The sequence below is a fragment of the Phaseolus vulgaris genome, chromosome 2, assembly GCF_000499845.2.
Source record: "Phaseolus vulgaris cultivar G19833 chromosome 2, P. vulgaris v2.0, whole genome shotgun sequence".
Classification (NCBI taxonomy): Eukaryota; Viridiplantae; Streptophyta; class Magnoliopsida; order Fabales; family Fabaceae; genus Phaseolus; species Phaseolus vulgaris.
In genome coordinates, this window is record NC_023758.2 from 32,315,254 (window position 1) to 32,335,389 (window position 20,136).

At 32.8% G+C, this 20,136-nt stretch overlaps 2 protein-coding genes across 4 annotated transcripts; both read left to right on the top strand.

Moving 5' to 3' along the window:
- The first annotated feature begins 479 nt into the window (after window positions 1–479).
- On the top strand, window positions 480–7,818 carry LOC137811513 (uncharacterized). 3 transcript variants are annotated; one of them, XM_068613298.1, is made up of 5 exons: window positions 697–946; window positions 1,032–1,086; window positions 3,651–3,874; window positions 4,225–5,035; window positions 5,347–7,818. In XM_068613298.1, exons 3-5 carry the CDS (start codon window positions 3,653–3,655, stop codon window positions 7,548–7,550), a joined length of 3,237 nt encoding a protein of 1,078 aa, XP_068469399.1. In that variant the 5' UTR covers window positions 697–946; window positions 1,032–1,086; window positions 3,651–3,652; the 3' UTR covers window positions 7,551–7,818. The 3 variants fall into 3 exon arrangements, with proteins under 3 accessions (XP_068469398.1, XP_068469399.1, XP_068469400.1); XM_068613297.1 differs by having other exon boundaries at window positions 480–1,086; XM_068613299.1 differs by lacking the exons at window positions 697–946; window positions 1,032–1,086 and having other exon boundaries at window positions 3,742–3,874; window positions 4,251–5,035.
- A 9,328-nt stretch (window positions 7,819–17,146) lies between these two features.
- LOC137811514 (pentatricopeptide repeat-containing protein At2g03380, mitochondrial-like) lies at window positions 17,147–19,979 on the top strand. The gene has a single exon (XM_068613300.1). It carries the CDS (start codon window positions 17,180–17,182, stop codon window positions 19,286–19,288), a length of 2,109 nt encoding a protein of 702 aa, XP_068469401.1. The 5' UTR covers window positions 17,147–17,179; the 3' UTR covers window positions 19,289–19,979.
- Window positions 19,980–20,136: the final 157 nt, after the last annotated feature.

Below are 20,136 nucleotides of genomic sequence, written 5' to 3' on the forward strand. Positions count from 1 at the left end.
GAGAGAGAGAAAAAAAACCTAAAAAATCCCATTCTCGTAAATATTAAGACCCCAATGGGCATTTGTATTAAGCAGCAATACAACAACCCTTTCAAAAAAACACCCAATCTTTTCTTCCTTAGTTTTCTGGGTCCCACTTGTTTCCTATAATAAACACGGCTTAGAATGACAGTTTCTGAGTAAATAAACATGATTACGTTGATTAATAAGTCATTATAGAGTCCTAACAACTAGCCTAGAAAATATTGAATATTAGTCAAGTTTGTTGTGCCAGTTGCTGTTGGAGTTATGCAGACATTTTCATGCTTCTGTAATTTTAAATTTAGATTTTATTATCCATTACATTTCTTGTTAATGTTAATATTTGTTTACTGTATGTAACTAAGAAAATAATAACAATAACACTTAATCAAATAATAAATTGTAGTGTCTGTATTATTAAGTATTATAAATCATTATTGTTAGATAAAAGTTGTGTAATGGCATTTTCGGTTATGTTTAATAATGTTTGATTTGATGCATCTGTACCAAAAAGCAAGGAGGGTGGAGAGAATCTAGAAATGAGCATTTGTTTTGATATCCTCAAAAAGACCGAAATAAATATTATTAATATTTATTTTTTTATAAAAATGGAAAAGAGAGAGAAGTGAAGAAAAAGCAGAGAATAAAAAGAGACCGGATGTTGACAAATTTCATGTCACTGTTCTTAGAAGGTCGTTTGTTTGTGTGAAGATTTCTTATCTGGGATCTCTCTCCTCTCCAATCCTTCTTTTTATTTTTTTTCTTCCTCTTTCTCTCTCTAAAAAGGGAAAATTAGAGCTATATTGTTCTTGCCTTTATGCGATAGATAAAGAGGAACAGGAGTGGCCCAGCAGATCGAAATCCACGATCTAAACTTCTTCAATGTTGTTGCAGCAACACCCACTTTGCTGTTTCTCCTACAATTGTTGGTTTTAGCAACTTGTTCTTTTGCTTCCTGTTCCGGTGGGAGTCAAACACTGAATTTTTTTTCTTCTTCTCTGATGTTGAAGGGTGGAATCCATGGTGGATTCTTAGAAGCATGTGATGAGAGGATGTGGGTCTGAGGTAATTTTACTATATTTCCTCAATTGTGCATATTTTTTTTTTGTAAATTCATGGTTAGCTGAATTTGGTTTATTATTTCAAAACTAGTGGTTTGAGTAGCATGAAAATGAAATTCTAGATTCCTATTGTCTCCCGGGGAACAGTTTAATTGGGAGAGTTTTCTTCTTTATTCTTTCTTTTATCTGTTTACTTTGTATGTGGGGCTGTAATATTTTGATGTTTGGTTTTGGTTTAATAAATTCTTGTGTACGAAATTGTTGCATAAGATCTGTTCAATTCAAATTAGTCATCCGTCTAGCTTCTCTCCCTCTTATAATTCTCAGTGTTTCTAGTCTTTCTGTCTATAAATTAATGATAGAAAATCTTCAATTTACTTGAAAGACAACCTACATATTTCATTATGGATAGAATTAAGACATTTTGTTACTTTTATTTGTCCTTCTTCCCATTGACTCAAAATTGAAGTGAAGGACATAAGTTCCCTAGTATCAAGGATGAATTTGTGATGCTTAGTTTAGAGATACCTTCTCCATGGGTATTTTTTTTTATCACAGTGATGAGCATCTGTGTACCTATCGGAGTTCAGACGGGATAAAGTATTTCACTGAAATTTTGGGAATTCTTCAGTCTTAGGATTGTTGGTGTAGACTGAGAGGGTTTTAATACATTTGAAAGGGTAAAATTGTGAACTTGTATTCTGTCCTTTGGGTAGTGTTTGTACTGCCCTGATGGTTAAATTGTGAATTTGTATCCTCTGTTCATCATTATCTCAAATGTGGTTGCCATTGTTGTGTGTGAAAAGTGGGTTTCAAATCTCTGGCCTTCTACCAAAATATTGAAGGGTAATTTGTTCAATATTTGAATTTGAATATTTGATGTCTTGAAAGTGAAATATTCTGAGTTGGCATATCATGAGGCCCTTTTGGCCGGTGCAGTGACTTGTCCTCAACCCAGCAAATGTGAGATGGAATGCGAGTGTCGAACTGACAATTTATTGAAGCCTCAAATGTGTGTCAGATTGCCCTTGTAGTTCACCATTGATAAATGTGTGCAATTAGTGACTTTTAAGAATGCATTGTACATCTCTAACACTTCAAAAGCCACATTTGTTATGCAGTATTCTGCTGATCTCCTGAACACAAGTTGTGAATTTAAGTAGCAGTTGACGCAATTGAAAGTTAACCTATACAATAGTTGGTGTGAGTTACTTTGTGAACAATTTTTTTAAGCCACAAAAGATTTTTTAACATGCTATAAAGTGTCTTCTGGTTTAAGATTCACAAAGCTTGATGATGTAGCTTGTGCCTTCTTCATGTATTGTGTCCAACACAATGGATTTGTTCACATACTTTCCAGCTCAACCCATATCAGTGCATAATTTCACTTTTTTTCTGGTTAAATAAGTGTTTTCACCTTGGCCAATCTATTAAACTAAGTTGACAACTTGTCTGGGTGGTGAACTTGGCTTAATCTAGCAGCAGGTACCATTACTGTCTGGTTTGGAAATATAGCATGGAAGTTCTTGTTTCTAACTAGTTAAATCCATGTTGCTTTCCTGAACTTATTGAGGCAATCCACATTTTCTTTCAAGATAAAAGCTAATTTATGGAATTTAAAGGAGTGGTAATTAGATTCTTGTTGTAACGCCACATAACCTGGGTGCAAGGAATGTACATGCATTTAATGACTGTAAATGTTATTGCACATATGAATTGGGTGTTATAACACTATGTGGTCATCTAAAACTTCAACATCACATAGCTTGAATTAAGATGGAAAACACTGATGACAATTTTGATTCTTCATTGAACATTTTTTATTTTTATTTTGAAAAATAATAGTTATTACTTAACAATAAGATGAGTAGAAAGTGTACCATACTTATCTACTAAAGTTTTAATGGCATTATAATGATAGACTTTTCATGTGCAAGCTAGCTACCAAAAGTTGCATGGCTTTGAAAGTGTTTGCTTCTTGGCTTTGATTCATTACTAATCTATTTAACTTTTTTTCTTCTCCAGATAAAATAGACAGCTAAAAGTTAATCTCCTTGCAGAAAAATAGGTTTACTATTTTACTTAAATACTCTTTAACCAAACTAATGTTGTGTAGATTCTGTACTGAAATTGAAGATTTAATTTCATTTATTGTACTCAGATCAATGTACTTTAAAAGAAATGAAAATCTTATTAATCAATACTGCTTCTTTCTATACTGAGAAGTTTTCTTAATCATTCAGTTAAATTTAATGGATACATTAAGAAGAAGAAAACTATATAGGCTTGATAAGCAAGTATCTTTTCTATCACTGTGTATATGTCATGTCATTAAATCTGGATTTGAGTCATGCAATTATTTGGCTGCTTGCACGGATTGTGTTTTACTATTTGCGGTATTTGACATTATGCAACATACAGAATGTTAACCAAAGTGCATACCTTCTTAATGAGTCCAAAATAAAATAAGATATTGTATGGATTGTAAGATCTTGGGTTGAACTGGAGTCTGTGTACCAGTTAATTCATGGTAGAAAACTCTTTTAAATATAATTACTCAATTTTCAGGGATGGGAACCAAAGTTCAGAGTCTGCCAGGATATTACTCAATGAGAGATCTTAATGAGGAATCCAGTAGTTGTGGCTGGCCCCTATATTATGGAGATAAAACACTGGCAAATGGGCATTATCATAATTATTTGCCAAGTGCTGCTGCGGATGCATGTTCAGTACATGATAAGGATGTTGTGAAGCAAACAATGCTTGAGCACGAGGCCATATTTAAGAATCAGGTATGAAGAATGTAGTTCTTTTTACCTGTTGACCTTTAGCTTAAATAATATCAGTGAGGAGGTTAAGTTTGATTGGTCCAATAAAATATAAAAGTGAGAGAGGCTTTTTGGATTGTGAATTTTGATTTGCTGTGCTTCTCCAGAGTTTTTTCTACTTAAAATGTCCCCTTTTTCAATTTTTGCAGTGGATAGTTTTTTATCTATGCTATCAACACTAGTTTGCAAACTTGACTTTAATCAATTTTAGATATAGGTTTTTCTATCAAGTGGTGGCATTTTTCAGCTTAATTTATTTATGAACCCTATTATTAGTGAACCTTTTGATTTATTTATATTATGTATTTAATCAGGTCTTTGAACTTCACCGCTTATACAGAATACAAAGGGATCTGATGGATGAGGTTAAAATGAATGATTTACACAGAAACAAGATATCTGTTGAGACATCATTTTCCACTGGTCCCTTGGCTTCCCACATAACATCTGAAGATGGTAAGAAATGGCAGATTCCTGGATTTCCATTTGTTGGAAGTTCTACTTGTGCTAGACCATCTATTTCAGGTGTTGAGGGCATTCATTCTCCTTTGAGTTATAATAGAGTAATCAGTAGGCAAGCTGGTCTGTTCCCATCCCCAAATGGGAGTAGCTCGAAAGAAGTTGAGATACTGGGGTTCAGACCCTCAAAGGTAAGGAGAAAAATGTTTGACCTTCATCTCCCTGCTGATGAGTACATTGATACTGAGGAAAATGAACAGCCTGGTGATGAAAAGATTAGTGGGGCAACAAAATATCTTTCTGATAGAAATTATAAGCCTGAAAAGGGAGGTGATATGAACCTCTTTTATGGCAATGGTGGCCAGGAAGACAACACTTTAAGACCCGAGCGGTCTTTAAGAAGCGTAAATGGTCTGGCAGACTTAAATGAACCTGTTCAACAGGAAGAAACAAATGACATTGCATATGTTTCTCCCAAAAACCGTAATCCCTGTCAAGGGGCAACTGAATACTCTGATCTATCTGCTAAACAGAAGTCAAGGTTCTTTGGTTTGTCTAAGGAAAATTTACCGAACTCACATCATGGAACTGACAGCTGGGCTCAAAATAATGGATATTTGGATAATGACAGGAATGGGAAAATGTGGATTTCTTCAATAGAGTCAGGTTAGATTTCTTATTCAGCTGCTTGATTCAAATTTACATTTTGAACCTGTCTCTCCTATCTGATACATTTCAAAGACACATGTTAGCTATATTAGCATGTGTCTCCGGTGATTTTGTTAAAATAAGCTGGTAAACTATATTATTTTAATAATAGTGAATTGCATGGGTATTTTTGGTCCAATTAGAATTTTGAAAGTTGTTTTGAAAAACATTGTATTTTTATATCTATTTTTTTTTTCATGTGGCGATAAACCAGTACTAATATTGATGTGTTATATGATAAATCATCAAATTGTTTTTGATGATGGCAGGGCAAGCTAAAAGCAATCTGAAACCCATTCCTCAAGTCCTCAAACAAGAGCAATCACTTTTATCTTCCCAAACAATGCAAGATGAACACAGTAAAGTTCAGGAACCTACAATTGATTGTCTACCTAATCGAAGCATGACGGATTTGTTGAGGGAAAAGAAAGCTAGTGGTTCAGATATCATTGAAAGAAATCGTGAATGCTCTGCTAATAAACTTTCAGAGTCTGTTGCATCATCACATAGGCATGGTCTCTTTGCAATCTCTCCTTCCTCAGATTTAGCTAGGTCTTGGTCTCAATCATCTTGGGATATGGCTACTAGCCTAAACCAGAAGTTGATATCAGTACAGACACCTCCCTCTCCATGTCTAAATGCATCCGTTGCCTTGAGTAGAAGTTCCCAGTCACATCAGAGTAACGGGATGTTGGGAGATAGTTGGCCTCCTCTAAATATCAATTCAAAGCTTAATACCAGATTTCAACATGAAGCATATGGGAAAAATGGATTTTACACCAGGACATCATCTGGGACCAAGGAGCTTTCAGTCAACATCTCTTCAATTAGTTATCTCAACCAGGATAGTGATTGCAAGAAATTTCCTGAACATTTCAACAATGGTTCAGCAAACTGTTGCAAGAGCTCAACTTGCAATGACATGAAGTCTGCAAAAAATATTAACTTGAATGAGATGCTTTCAAATGGTTCTTCCAACAACTTGCTTTCCCAGTCAGGTCTTGGATTCATGGATGGAGAACAAGAGCAAGAGGAGCAGCTTGCAGTGTTGCCTTGGCTTAGAGCCAAGACAGCATCTAAGAATGAGGCACAAAATGCTGGTAGAAGCTTAAATGCCGGAGGTTTAAGTGTTTTCCAAGTTGCTAATTTATCTAACAAAGATGAATTTGGAAAGGGGTCTAACGGAAAATTTATGCACAATGTAACTCCAGGTTTGTGTCCAAATGATATTGAGCCAAAAAGGACAGTAGTTAATGAGGGCTCTAGTAGTAAAAGGAAAATTCTTGGTGTTCCCATATTTGGCATTCCTCATATTTCTTCTAAGGAGTCATCTTCATTCACCTTTCCATCTGTGTTGGTTCCTATTTCATCTGACGTAGAATTAGTGGAAAATAATCAGAGAAAACATATTCTTGATATTAACTTGCCTTGTGATGCTTCTGTTCCTGAGTTTGACGAACAAGCTGTCACTGAAGTTATTGTTTGTGAGACTAGATCATCTACTACAAAAGCCAACTCTAGAAATCAGATTGATTTGAACTTGAGTATGGATGAGGAGGATGAAGCATTTCTGACAAATATTCCAGCAACCAGCTTAGAAACTAAGGTAGAAATAGATCTTGAAGCCCCTGCCATTCCTGAGACAGAGGACAATGCCATTCCTGAAGAAAATAAGCTTGAAACTCCATCAGTATCACCACAGGGCACAGTTGAAAAGCTGCAGGATGAACTTATGAGGTATGCAGCAGAGGCAATTGTTGTCTTGTCATCTTCTTGCTCTCAGCAAGTGGATGATGTGATCAGCAGTCCATCAGAAAGCCCGGTAGTGGACCCTCTAAGTTGGTTTGTGGATATAGTTTCCTCATGTGTGGATGATTTGCAGAAGAAGATTGATAATCGAAGGGGAAAAGATGGTGAGGATAATGAGGAATGTTCCTCAGATGGCATGGATTACTTTGAATCAATGACATTGAAACTGACAGAGACCAAAGAAGAAGAATACATGCCCGAGCCCCTTGTTCCGGAAAACTTTAAAGTGGAAGAAACTGGAACAACCTCTTTACCTACTAGGACACGAAAGGGGCCTGCTAGGAGAGGGAGGCAGCGAAGAGACTTCCAAAGGGACATCCTTCCAGGCCTTGCGTCTTTATCAAGGCACGAAGTAACGGAAGATCTTCAAACGTTTGGAGGGCTCATGAGAGCAACAGGCCATGCATGGCATTCAGGATTAAACAGGAGAAGCTCATCTAGGAATGGATGTGGTAGGGGTAGGCGGCGGTCACAGCCACAGGTAAGCCCGTCTCCCCCTCCTCTTGTGGCAGCCATTGAAACGAGCACCCCACTTATTGAGCAGCTTAATAACATTGAAGTGGGATTGGAGGATAGAAGCCTAACAGGTTGGGGCAAGACAACCAGAAGGCCCCGCAGACAAAGGTTTCCGGCCGGTAATCCTCCGTCCATCCGGTTAATCTGATCACTGGTAGAGGCTTAAATTTATAGATGAGAATTTATAGAGGGTAAGCACAGAGCAGGTCCATTGCAATATTGTTGGAACACAATGTTAATCTGAAGCATGGGAAAGGGAATTCTCTTGTAAATTTCTTCAAACCCGAATTTGGGTATATGTTTGATTTTCAGTCAGTCTTTGGTCGATACCAACTTAAATAACGTGGCATGATTTCTTCTTGGTTGTCTCTTTTAAGAACTGTTGGGAGGAGATATATACAGCTTGTGCACTCTCATTGTCTTGGATTTTTACTACTGATTTTTGGGTTATACTGCACATTAAGCTGCATGCTTAAACGAATTCCATCTCCAATCAAATACCACTTTTAGCTTATGACAGGGTCATAGATTTGTTACTTTGTTGTGGATATTTATGGTAACATTCTTCTCCTCAATCACAGATTTTCATTAGTGTAATCAAAGATTTTCCAGTTTTGTAGTTATAAAGGATGCATAGATGTTCAATATATATAACTTTCCTGTTAAATTGCAATCCCCCTACCATGTGGATTCTTTTCTTTTTCAACAGAAAAATAAATAAATTCCATAGATGTAATTTTAATGTAGATACACCTTTTTTATATGTATTTTATGTTTTTGGAATATTTTTATGTCAACTGTTAATTTGAGTTTATATCATAAACCATGCATCCATCCTCAGGGTGAGATCTTTTCTGCCCTGAGCTAATGCTGTACTTCTAATTATTTAAATATTGTTTTCCTTGTATTTTTTAATTGTAAAATTATCAATAATTCTTTCATAATATTTTTTTAAAATTATTTTCAATATAAATTAGAACAAGATTATTAAATCTGTATTGTGATAGTCGATGTCAAATATTTTAATAATTTTAATTTTGGAAAACTTCTTTTATATTTAACAATAATAGAAATAGTTAGTATTATTTTATAAGTATACATTAGGGAAACAACAAGCTATAAGTTTGAACCGTAAATTTAACTCTTTTCAATTAATTATTTAAGTTTTTGGATACTAAATAAAAATCTCAAAAATATTTTCATATATATCATATTGCTAAAATATTCTTTTACTCAATTATTTGATTCATAATATATAAAAAATAAAATGAGTCAACATTTTTTTAAATAAATTCCCCCTCGATATCTATTTCATTTGCAATTTTTTTCTCTTTCATTTTAAATTATGCATTTTTTCATTTTTATTTAAAATGGCAAAAAAGTTGTTTCTTAGGTAACATTTTCAACAATTAAACAAATATAAACAAAAGAAGTTATAATCTATAAATAAAAAAAGATCTAATAAATAAATGGTAATGAGAATAATGAGATGAAAAATACTACTTGAGTGTTAATTTCATATCTTCAACTTGCCTTAATTTTGTCTTTTTCCCATAACTCATCCGAAAGTAACTGGGAGAATAAATTTGGAATAAAAATTAAAAAGTAATTGGGATCATAAATTAGAAATAAAAAATAAAAAGTAATTGGGATAATAAATTAGAAATAAAAAATAAAAAGTGAAGTGACTGTTTACTAATGTGCAAGAAAAATGAATGATTTCAAACATAATGTCTAGTGTAATGATAAAATATGACAATTGATGAGAAATTTACATGAAATAAAAAAAAAGGTGATGTGATCATTTACTCCTAGGTGCATGTGAGAGAAATTATTTCAAACACAATGTTTAATGGTAAAGATACAAAATGATGATTTGGGAGAAAACTACATGCCAGTGGAGTTTCAAACTTCAATTTGCTGATTTCAACAAAATGTCACAATTTTGAATGATTGTAAAGAGAAAGGTACATAGAGATAAAGGGGAAAAAAAATAAAGAGAAAGAGAAAATAAATGAAAGGAATAATGTTTAAATGTTCCTTTAGATTTAGAAATTTTATTATATCCATAATTACATATTTTAATGTTAATATTTACTGCCTCTTTATTTTTTAAAGTAATATATTAGATAATAGAAATCTCACTTATCACTGATTAATATTTTGTTGAGTGGTATCTGTCTTACTATGATTATTTTAATTTTCTAATTAAAATTTATAACAACAATAGAGGGATGTATTTTAATTGATGCACACTCTTTTTTTTTTCAAAATTACTTAAAGTGATATTTTTTATATTTTTGGAAATTAATTGCACGTTTTTTTTTTAATTATGAGCTATCTGCAAACTCAATATACCTTATTAATAATTATTGAATTTCAATTTATGTATAACTTTTCATTTTGCTTACGCTTCTGTTAATATATATAAAATATGTTTGATAATTATATATATATATATATATATTGTTACAAAATTTTAAATAAAACTGATGGCAAAAAATAAAAAATATTGCAAAAATTGTATTTATTAATTAAGAGAGTTTTTTTTTATCAAAATAACAAGCTATCTACAATAATCAATAAAAAAATTTATAGTGATTTTTTAGTATATATGTTTTTATAATTTTACACTTAATATTTTAGTAATTATTTTTAATGTAATAATTATTATGATAATTTTAAAAAAATTATTATTTTTTTGTAAAAATTTGTTAACACCTATATTCTCACTAGTTTAGTATAAAAAAAATTATTTGAATTTAAACTAAAATAAATGTTAAAGCAATGAAAATATAATAATATTAATAAATTTGAAACTTGTGTAATCTTTGTAAGTCTTTATATTAATGGATAAGAAAAAAGTGAATCAAAATCATAGGTAAAAGTAATTTGACTTAATGTTATTAAGCCAAAAGTTTAATACTACAAAATTGGTTAGGGTTAAATATGTCTTTTAGTCCCTATAGTATATATGAAATTGGTTTTTGTTCCTAGTTTAAATTTTAGATCTCTTGGGTACTTGTAGTAAAGAAACTATTCAAATGGGTCCTTACCAGTGTTCTCTTAGCGTAACAAACAAACTTTCAGCATGAATTGTATTATAATATTCATGTCTACAATGAGTCAACATGAAACATTTTAATGTCCTAGTTCACAAAGTAATTTTGTTTGGCACGAAAAAAAATTAGCAAGGACCCATTCCAATAGTTTTCTTACTATAAGTATCGAAGATATCTAAAGTTTAAACTAGGAACGAAAACCAATTTCGCGAGAAAGTACAAGGACAAAAAACATATTTTATCCAAATTTTAATTAGTGAGTAAAACAATTAAGTATAAAAAATAGTTATATTTTGCCTTTAAGACAATATGTCTATAAAAACAATATATAATGTAAAACGCAAGTATTTCTTCTGCCGAATGATACAAAACTATGTTTTTTGTCTCAAGTCTGATTAGGCACATAAAAGAAGGAATGAAACATGCACTAAAGGTCAGACAATATGTATAGATTAAGCTAACCTAGTACTTCAATAAATATCTATATGTTTATTCTATTATTGTAGAGAATGTTTGTCTATCAAAATGATATATTCAAGACTAAATTTAAAACAAATATTGAAGATCTTTGAGGACACTCATGGGAGTGAAATTTGTGTTTCATATTCCATTCCTAAACCTATATACTCTTCATACATGCGTTTGTCGAAATATTTTATAAAAACAATAAACAAAATATGATATTATAAAAAAATTAATGTTAAAAGAACACACGATTTATTCTTTTCAACGATAAATAATAATGAAAAAATTATAACTACATAAATTTTAAAATAAAATATCAAATAAATTAAAAATATTTTAATAATTTAAAATGAAGAAAAAAAAAGATGTGTAGATATTCATCTTCATCTATGTACCCGATTTAAAAAGTCAGATATTATCTATACTTGTACTTATGTTCGATCATTCTAAATATTCTTCATTAATCTCGAACGAATTCAAAAATTACTCACGAGTATCAATTTATTTTTCATCCATATACACACAAGTCATGTATGTACTTAATGTAAAAGATCATAATTATAAAATAATTTCTACACATATAACACCAAATTTATTGTGACATAAAACATACATGATGACGTAATTTTATTTATAACAAAGTCTAAATAAAAATACATGAATGGTAAAACAAAAAAAAAACATGGCTCTTGAAATCCACAAGACTGTCAAAATGGATGACTTGACTTGGCCTGTCCTTACAAGCCAAGATTAAAAAATTAACAGTCCAACCGATTACATATTTCAAAATGAGTCATAATACTTTACTTAACCTAGTCTTATTTTAGGCCAACGAGTCAATTTTGACCTAATTAAAAATTAAAAGAAAAGGTCAAAACATGTTCATACAATAATAATAATAAATCACAAGTTATTCAAATAAATAAAATTTTATTGTCTTGTCTAAGACTAATTAGCAATATATCATGTGTCCATAACAAAACTACATGATGTTTCCTAAACAAATTATATGTAATTGTCTTCTATAAGAGTAACTCACAACATGTTCATACAAAAAAATCATGATATATCATTGTCCAAATTTCTTCTACAACAATTAACGTAAATAAATAAAATGAGTAAAGATTCATAAAAATAATACAAAAAAAATCATATCATTATGAAATTTACATCCCTAATTAAAGGACTACAAAACATCATCTAAGTACTTTGAATACGACTTAAGCACTTTTAAAAATACAACATTTGTTTGCTACAAAAAGGTAAGTAACACCCAACATGTAATAAGACATAGGTAACATTTAAAAATATATCAAATAATTATTATTGACCTCTTTAAATATGTGTCCTAATTTGCTCTATAAACAATTCTATCTCATCCACATATTTTATCTCTATAAATGATAATTCACAAACAAATTAGTAACTAACATTAAATAATTAAATTTTATATAAATAACTATTAAAAAAATGAATTCTAATTTAATTATACCAAGGTCCAATTTCATTAAACCATATATAACCAATTAAAAATATAAATAAGGACATTCATATTTACAAGTCATTATTATGATTGGAATACTTAAAGTGTTACAAGTCATAGTTTCAAGTTTAGGAGATTTATTCTTATTCGACCTCTAATATTCAAGGACATCTAAGTCATCACCAACAATTCATAATTCACTCGAAGTAAATGTCTTAAATTGTGATTTATCATCATTTGAAACATTTTCAATTAGTTCTTGAAGATACACCTAGAATTAGAAAACATAGTTACATATTAATATAATCTTAAAAATATTTGAGTCAAAATAAACTATATTTATAAAGCTTATTTGAAGAATAAAGGATAAGAAAATTTCCCTTTCCATTTCTATTTGATAACATGAAGAATGAATATCTTTTGAAGTAGTTGAGTTTTATCTAGATCTCATAATTATTTTTATATCCAAATAATCTCCATTTTTGAATTTTAAATTATCTCCATCCTCAATCCTCGTGCCTATGTTTTCCACTTTGATTCTAATTATAATGTTGAACTATCACTACTAGATAATCATTAATTAGAAACCAATTTTAGAGACAAAATTGACTAAATTAGATACTATTTTAGAGACAAAAAAAGTTATTGATTTCTAAATTAATTTCTATTATTGATAAATAGTTTCTAAATTAATATCTAATTAACTACCAATTATTTAGATTCTAAAGTCGGTATCTAAAACCTTGGTATTTAATTAGATACCAATTTAGAAACTAATTATCAATAATAGAAAGTAATTTAAAAATCAATAATTTTGTAGTCTATAAAATAGTATCTAATTTTGTCAATATAACAACTAATTATTTTTAATCTACAACATTGGTTTCTATTTAATAATTTTTTTTGTGTGGTTTATCTCAATATTGGGGTGAAAACCTCCTCCACCACTTGAATTGTGCACACTACCCATTAACATAATTTTTTTGAATAATGTTGATTGTATTATGTAGAATACACAATAAAAATGGCTGAATTGTGTTTTAGTAACATTTAGAAATTTAGAATTCTCTTGTTTTAAAATGTTTTTCAAATCTTGTTTTTTTATGAAAGAATCTCCTTAGATTAGTGTAGTTAATTAATAACATGCAATGTAAAAGGGATAAAGAGAAGGAGAAATACAAAAGATAAATGTATACCGGTTTGTCAAAAAAAAAGATTATGTCTAATATTTAATATAAAGATTGAGTTTCACTAAGCAGACTAATCGAACAAAGTACAAAATAAGTATTGTTTAGACTCGTAGCCTCTCCTGGCTAACCGTTGAGTACTTTTTAGGCTCGTAGCCACTTATGGCTAACCCCTAAGAGTATACATTGGGCTCGTAGTCACTTTCATCTAATCCCTTTGAGTATTCTTTGGGCTTGTAGCCACTCTTGGCTAACCCCTTCAAGTTTTCTTTAGACTCATAATCACTCATGGTTAACCCTTACAAGTATTCTTTGGGAATCTAGTCACTCTTGGCTAACCCTATGAGTATTCTTTGTGTTTGTAGCCCCTTTTAGCTAACTCATACGAGTATTCTTTGGTAACATAGTCACTCCTAACTCTTCATGTTCAAGTATTCTTTGACACTTAGTCACTCCTAACTAAAATTATGAGTATTCTTTCATATTGTAGTCACTCATGACTAACTCATTTAAGAGTAATCATTGAACATCAACTACTCGTAACTAATAACTAAGTATTACTTTCCAAACAATCATTTTAGTAAGATAAATAAATCATTTGAGTAGTGATCAATAGACCACAAGGTTGTTCACTAGAGAGGGTGTCTTTCAACATATACAAGTAATAATACTATTAATAATATTATTAATAATATAAATATTATTAATAATAAATTCGTATGTAAAACATAGCTATATACGGATTAAATACAAAAATATTCGTATGTAATGCAACATATTTTATTTTTAATTTTTATTTTATTTTATCTTTCTTTATTATTTACAATTATTATATATGTTTACTAAAAATGCAATTCATAACAAAAAAACTATTTTTTAAAATTTATGAGATTCTTAAATTATTATAAATCCTTTGAAATCTTATGATTTCATATTTGTTTTAAAGCCTTTAAAACTCAAATCATAAAAATATTTAAGATTTTACAAAAAAAATTAAGATATACTAGACTTTTTAATGTAAAAATATTTTTTCAAATTCTAATTGAATACATTTTTAAAATGTTTATGAAAGTTCATTTCATAATAAATCTTGTTAAGAAGTGTTTTGAAATAATTAAAATTTACTTCCAAATTATGTATCTGAAAAGGAAAAAATGCAAATCCTTAATTTTATGTTTTTTTTTTAAATGTGTAATCCAAAAGTCCTTTTGTTTTCTGTAGGAGATATTAAGTTTCTTAGAAATTTGAGTATTTTTCTTAAAATATATGGTGATTTTTCTGGTCAATATGTTAATAACTCTAAAAGTAATTTTTTCACCATGGATAATTCTGCAAGATAACCAAAATTCAATGTATTCTTTCTTGTGGTCATGATTGTTTGTCTTTCAATTATTTAGAAGTGTCTATCTTTGTTGGTGTTCCAAAGTGTCGATTTCTTCAACCTTTGGCTGATAAAGTCAAATTGAAGCAAACATCTTGAAAAGGTAAATCTTTTAGCATGATGGGTCAGATTCAGTTGGTCAATACGACGATTACTGGATTTCTAGCTTATAGCTTTAATATGTATAAATGGCCTATTTCACTTCTTAACCAAGTTGAGCAGTGGTGTCGAAATTTTATTTGGACTGGTGATATTCTGGAAAAAAGACATAGTCACCGTGAATTGGAATACGATTTGTTCTCCTCTTGATAATGGAAGTTTGAAAATTATTAATCTTCGTCATGAAAATAATGCATATCTTCTTAAGTTTGCTTGGAACTTTGCTTATAACAACAAGCCTTGGCATTTTCTCTTGAAAGTCAGGGTTCTTAAATCGAAATACGAGTTTAGAATGGTTTATAGATCCTCATTTCTTTGACCTGGAATTAAACATTTTTATTCTATTATACTTCTTGGACTGTTGGTACATGTTCTTTTATTAATTTATGGAATGATAAATAGTATTTTACTACTTCTTTAACAAATATTGCAGGGTTATCTGATGGTGTTAGTATTCTGGATACAGTTTCTCAGTTTTGAACATGTTGTGATAGGAATATTCTCTTATCTTTATAGCAGATGATGCCTCATTTTTTTTAATCATATCATGGTTATGGAGGAACAATATATTCCTAATTGGATTCTAGACGAGTCTGATCGTTTCACTCTTACACCGGCTAAGACTTTTTTCTTGGAACCAGGAGTTCCCTGTGATTGGAGTAAATTCATTTGGTCTTTATCTATTCCGCCTTCCAAAACTCTAGTACTTTAGGAAGTTTTCATGGGTGACTTCCTACATATCAACATATTTAGAATAAAGGTTTGTATATATGTTCTATGAGTACGCTTTGTGAAAAACATGAGAAATTTATTCAACATTTATCTTTTGAATGTTCTAATGTTTTGCATATTTGGAGGTGGGTTCGACAGATTTTTCTTACTTCTCATTTCTTTAATAAGGATGATCTTTATTCTTTTATTAAGAGTGATGGTGGTCATTTGGTTAAATTGATTAAGCTTGTTGTGATAATTTTTTTTATTTGGATGATATGGCTTATGAGAAATTATGCTAGATTTCAGGATAAGATTGAGGTTTTTATGACTATTTCAATAATTAAATATTTAACTTATCTAGTGAGAAATTCCTCTAAAGCTTCAATGAAGATTGATATATTAGATTTCAACGTGATTAAGTATTTTGGTATTAATACTCGTAGTGGTAAAGTTCTTCGTCCTCTTCTTATTAGATGAGAGTTTCCTTCACCAGACTGAGTTAAAATTAACACTAATGGGGCTGCTACGAGTATCCTGGTCTTACTACTTGTGGAGGTATTTTTCGTGGGAGTATGGAGAAGTTTATTGGTGCTTTCTCTATATTTCTTGAAGTTCAAAATGTTATGATTGCTGAATTTTATGGAGTTATACATGCTATGGAGGAAGCTTAAAAGATGGAACTTACTAATGTCTGACTTAAATGTGATTATGCCTGGATTCGTGCTGTGTAATTACTATGGAAAAATCAAGTTTAGAATTACTCATATTTTTCAGGAAGGGAATGTGTGTGTGCTGATAAGTTGACTAATTTAAAATTTATTCCTAGAGAATCATTTCATTGGTATAATAAGTTTCCATCTAGTTTGTTTTTAAAATTCTTTATGAATAGGTATAGTCTACCTATGTATCGTTTTTGTTAACATATTGATTTTAGTCTAGTCCCCTCATATTTTTTGTATTTTTTATAATAATAATATTTTTTCATGTGATGACAAATAATTGTTGTTACTTGAGGTGTCAGTTTAACTAAAATATCAAGATGCATAATGATGCCTAAACTGAAAGTTTTTATATAGAAAAGATCCTTATTAGTTCAAGATGTATACTTATGATATTTTTATTATATTTGGATAACATGTTCCAAAAGAGCAATATTTTAATAATTCGTTTGAAGGTGTGGAGGTGCAAAAGTAATTGTAGGTGTATTGCAGCCTAATATTGTCGACTGCTCAGAAGTGAAAATGGGCCTAACCTGGGCCTAAACGAGACGGCGTCGTTCGACTGCAATGGTTCATCTTAGGCCTCAATTCGCCATGGTAACGTAAGATGGTTGCGATATCAAGACTTCTCCGCGTTACTTCAAAACCTCGTCTTCAACGCAGCTCCATCCACCACCTCCACCACTACCATGGACAACAACAACCGCCGCCGCCGCTCCCTGCCACGTTCTACCTCTCCCGCCTCTGCACAAACCTGGAAAGTCTGCAGAAGCTACACGCGTCCTTGGTGGTCCAAGGCCTCAGCCGCGAGCTCCTCCTCTCGACGAAGCTCCTCAGTCTCTACGGCTCCTTCGGCGTCCTCCACCGTGCCCGCACACTCTTCGACCTCCTCCCGTCCCGCGACCTCTACTCCTTCAAAGTCATGATTCGCACCTACTTCCTCAACGATCACCACTCCAGCGTCGTTTCGGTCTACCGCCTGATGCGCCTCTCCCTCCACCCCACCCCTCACGACCACGTCCTCTTCTCCGTCGTCCTCAAATCCTGCGCCGAAACACGCGACCTCCTCCAGGCCGCACTCACACACTGCCACCTCACCAAGTCCCTCCCTCCCGACAGCTTTCTCCTCACCTCCCTCGTCGATGCCTACGCTAAGTGCGGCCAACTTCCTCACGCGCGACGCGCCTTCGAAGAAATACCCCACCGCGACGTCGTTTCCTGGACCTCAATGATCGTCGCCTACGTGCAAAACGAATGCGCTCGTGAGGGCTTAACCTTGTTCAACAGAATGCAAGAAGCCTTCGTCCACGGGAATGAGTTTACAATGGGGAGCGTGGTCAGCGCCTGCACCAGCCTAGGGTGGTTGCACCAGGGAAAGTGGGTTCATGGGTTTGTTATCAAAAACGGAATTTCGGTTAATTCTTTCTTGACCACCTCGCTTTTGAATTTTTATGTCAAATGTGGGAGCGTTGGGGACGCACGTGCGGTGTTTGATGAGAGTATCTCTTCTTCCTATCATCATCAGGATCTTGTTTCATGGACGGCTATGATCGTAGGGTATACTCAGAGAGGTTATCCTGGCTTAGCGATAGAGTTGTTCAAGAACGAGAAATGGGCTGGGCTTTTACCCAATTCTGTCACCATTTCAAGTTTGTTATCTGCGTGTGGGCAATTATGTAATTCTGTTATGGGGAAATTACTTCACTGTTTTGTAGTTAAGTGTGGATTGGAGGATCCTCCTGTAAGGAATGCTCTTGTTGATATGTATGCGAAATGTGGCCTTGTTTTGGATGCCCGTAACGTGTTTGAATCAATTGACAAGGATGTTGTGTCTTGGAACTCTATTATTTCTGGTTGTGCGCAGAGTGGTGAAGAGTGTGAGGCTCTGGAGCTCTTTAAGAGGATGAGATTGGAGTTGTTCTCGCCGGATGCAGTTACTGTGGTCGGTGTTCTCTCTGCGTGTGCTTCCCTTGGCGCGCTTCAGTTTGGTTGCTCTGTTCACGCCTTGTCGTTGAAGGATGGCCTGGTGTTGTCCAGCATCTACGTTGGCACTGCTTTGCTGAATTTCTACGCAAAATGTGGGGATGCGAAGGCGGCGAGGATGGTGTTTGATTCGATGGGGGAAAAGAATGTGGTGACGTGGGGCGCAATGATTAGTGGCTATGGGATGCATGGGGATGGAAATGGATCTCTTGTGCTGTTTAGGGATATGTTGAAGGAGGAACTTGAGCCGAATGAAGCGGTGTTTACAACTATATTAGCTGCTTGCAGTCATTCGGGAATGGTTGGAGAAGGGTCCAGGTTGTTTAATTTGATGTGTGGGGAGTTCAATTTTGTTCCTTCCATGAAGCACTATGCGTGTATGGTTGATATGTTGGCGCGCGCTGGGAACCTTGAAGAGGCGTTTCATTTTATTGAGAGAATGCCTGTTGAACCTAGTGTTAGTGTGTTTGGAGCTTTTCTCCATGGTTGTGGGCTTCATTCTAGGTTTGAGATGGGGGAAGCGGCTATTAAGAGAATGTTGGAGTTGCACCCTGATGAAGCTTCTTACTACGTGCTTGTGTCAAATCTGTGTGCTTCAGATGGGAGATGGGGCATGGTTAAGCAAGTGAGGGAGATGATAAAACAAAGAGGCTTAAACAAGGTCCCTGGCTGTAGTTCAGTGGAGATGGATCTCAACAATGACACTTATGCCAAAGTGGCAGTACTTTCTTAACCAGTCTTGTTCATTTTGTGTGGTGATAAAGCAGAACTACTTGATTCAATAAAACCTAAACTCTATGAACTTTATTCTTGGAAGATTGGAGATAACCATTGGATATGAGAATCAAGGAGCTTAGGTGCTTGGTAGATGTAATGGATCCGATTTCGGTGAATTGAAGTGAAAGTTAAATATTGTCTAGAGATGCAATGAAACTCACTGGTATCACCATTACACACACACAAGACATGTTGAGGATGACCTTATGAGGTATGTAGCGGAGGAAAATATTGTCTTGTCATTTCCTTGCTGCTGCAGTGTAGTGGATAATGTTATCAGTACTCTGCAGTGGTAAAATGGATAGGTTGGATTGTGAATGATCTGCAAAGAAAGTTTGATGATTCGGGAGAAATAATATGGTGCGAATAGTGCGGACTCCTCGGAAGGAATGTTTAAGGCATGCTACAGTTAAAATATGAAGATGAAAACAATGAAGACCAAAGAAGTCATCGACAGTGGAAAATACTGATAAAATAATATGTAACGGGGCAGGAAGTTAGAAGACTAATGATTGGGAGTTGCGAATAGTAAGAATCTTAATTGATAAATTAGCTTGTACAATGTTACAAGTTGTTGTAATTTAATTTTGCTATTCAAACTAGTAAAAACATTACACATTCGTCACTCAATGATTTTTAGAATGTAATAGGTGGTTGTAACTTATAAACGACATATTTCACTTCCTTATATATTTTTAATAGGTATTGTCATATCTGGGAGGGATTGGGAGAATATAAATAGAGGGAGAGGATATTACATAATCCTACCTCTTGATTCGATGATCCTGGATTTGCCTAAACATA

What these genes read in the sequence shown, in the direction of transcription:
- LOC137811513 (XM_068613297.1), top strand. Translation starts at nt 3,653, where the DNA reads ATGGGAACCAAAGTTCAGAGTCTGCCAGGATATTACTCAATGAGAGAT. An exon ending in AGGCCATATTTAAGAATCAG is followed by an intron (nt 3,875 to 4,224) that starts GTATGAAGAATG and finishes GTATTTAATCAG; the next exon opens with GTCTTTGAACTTCACCGCTT. An exon ending in GATTTCTTCAATAGAGTCAG is followed by an intron (nt 5,036 to 5,346) that starts GTTAGATTTCTT and finishes TGATGATGGCAG; the next exon opens with GGCAAGCTAAAAGCAATCTG.
- LOC137811514 (XM_068613300.1), top strand. Translation starts at nt 17,180, where the DNA reads ATGGTTGCGATATCAAGACTTCTCCGCGTTACTTCAAAACCTCGTCTT.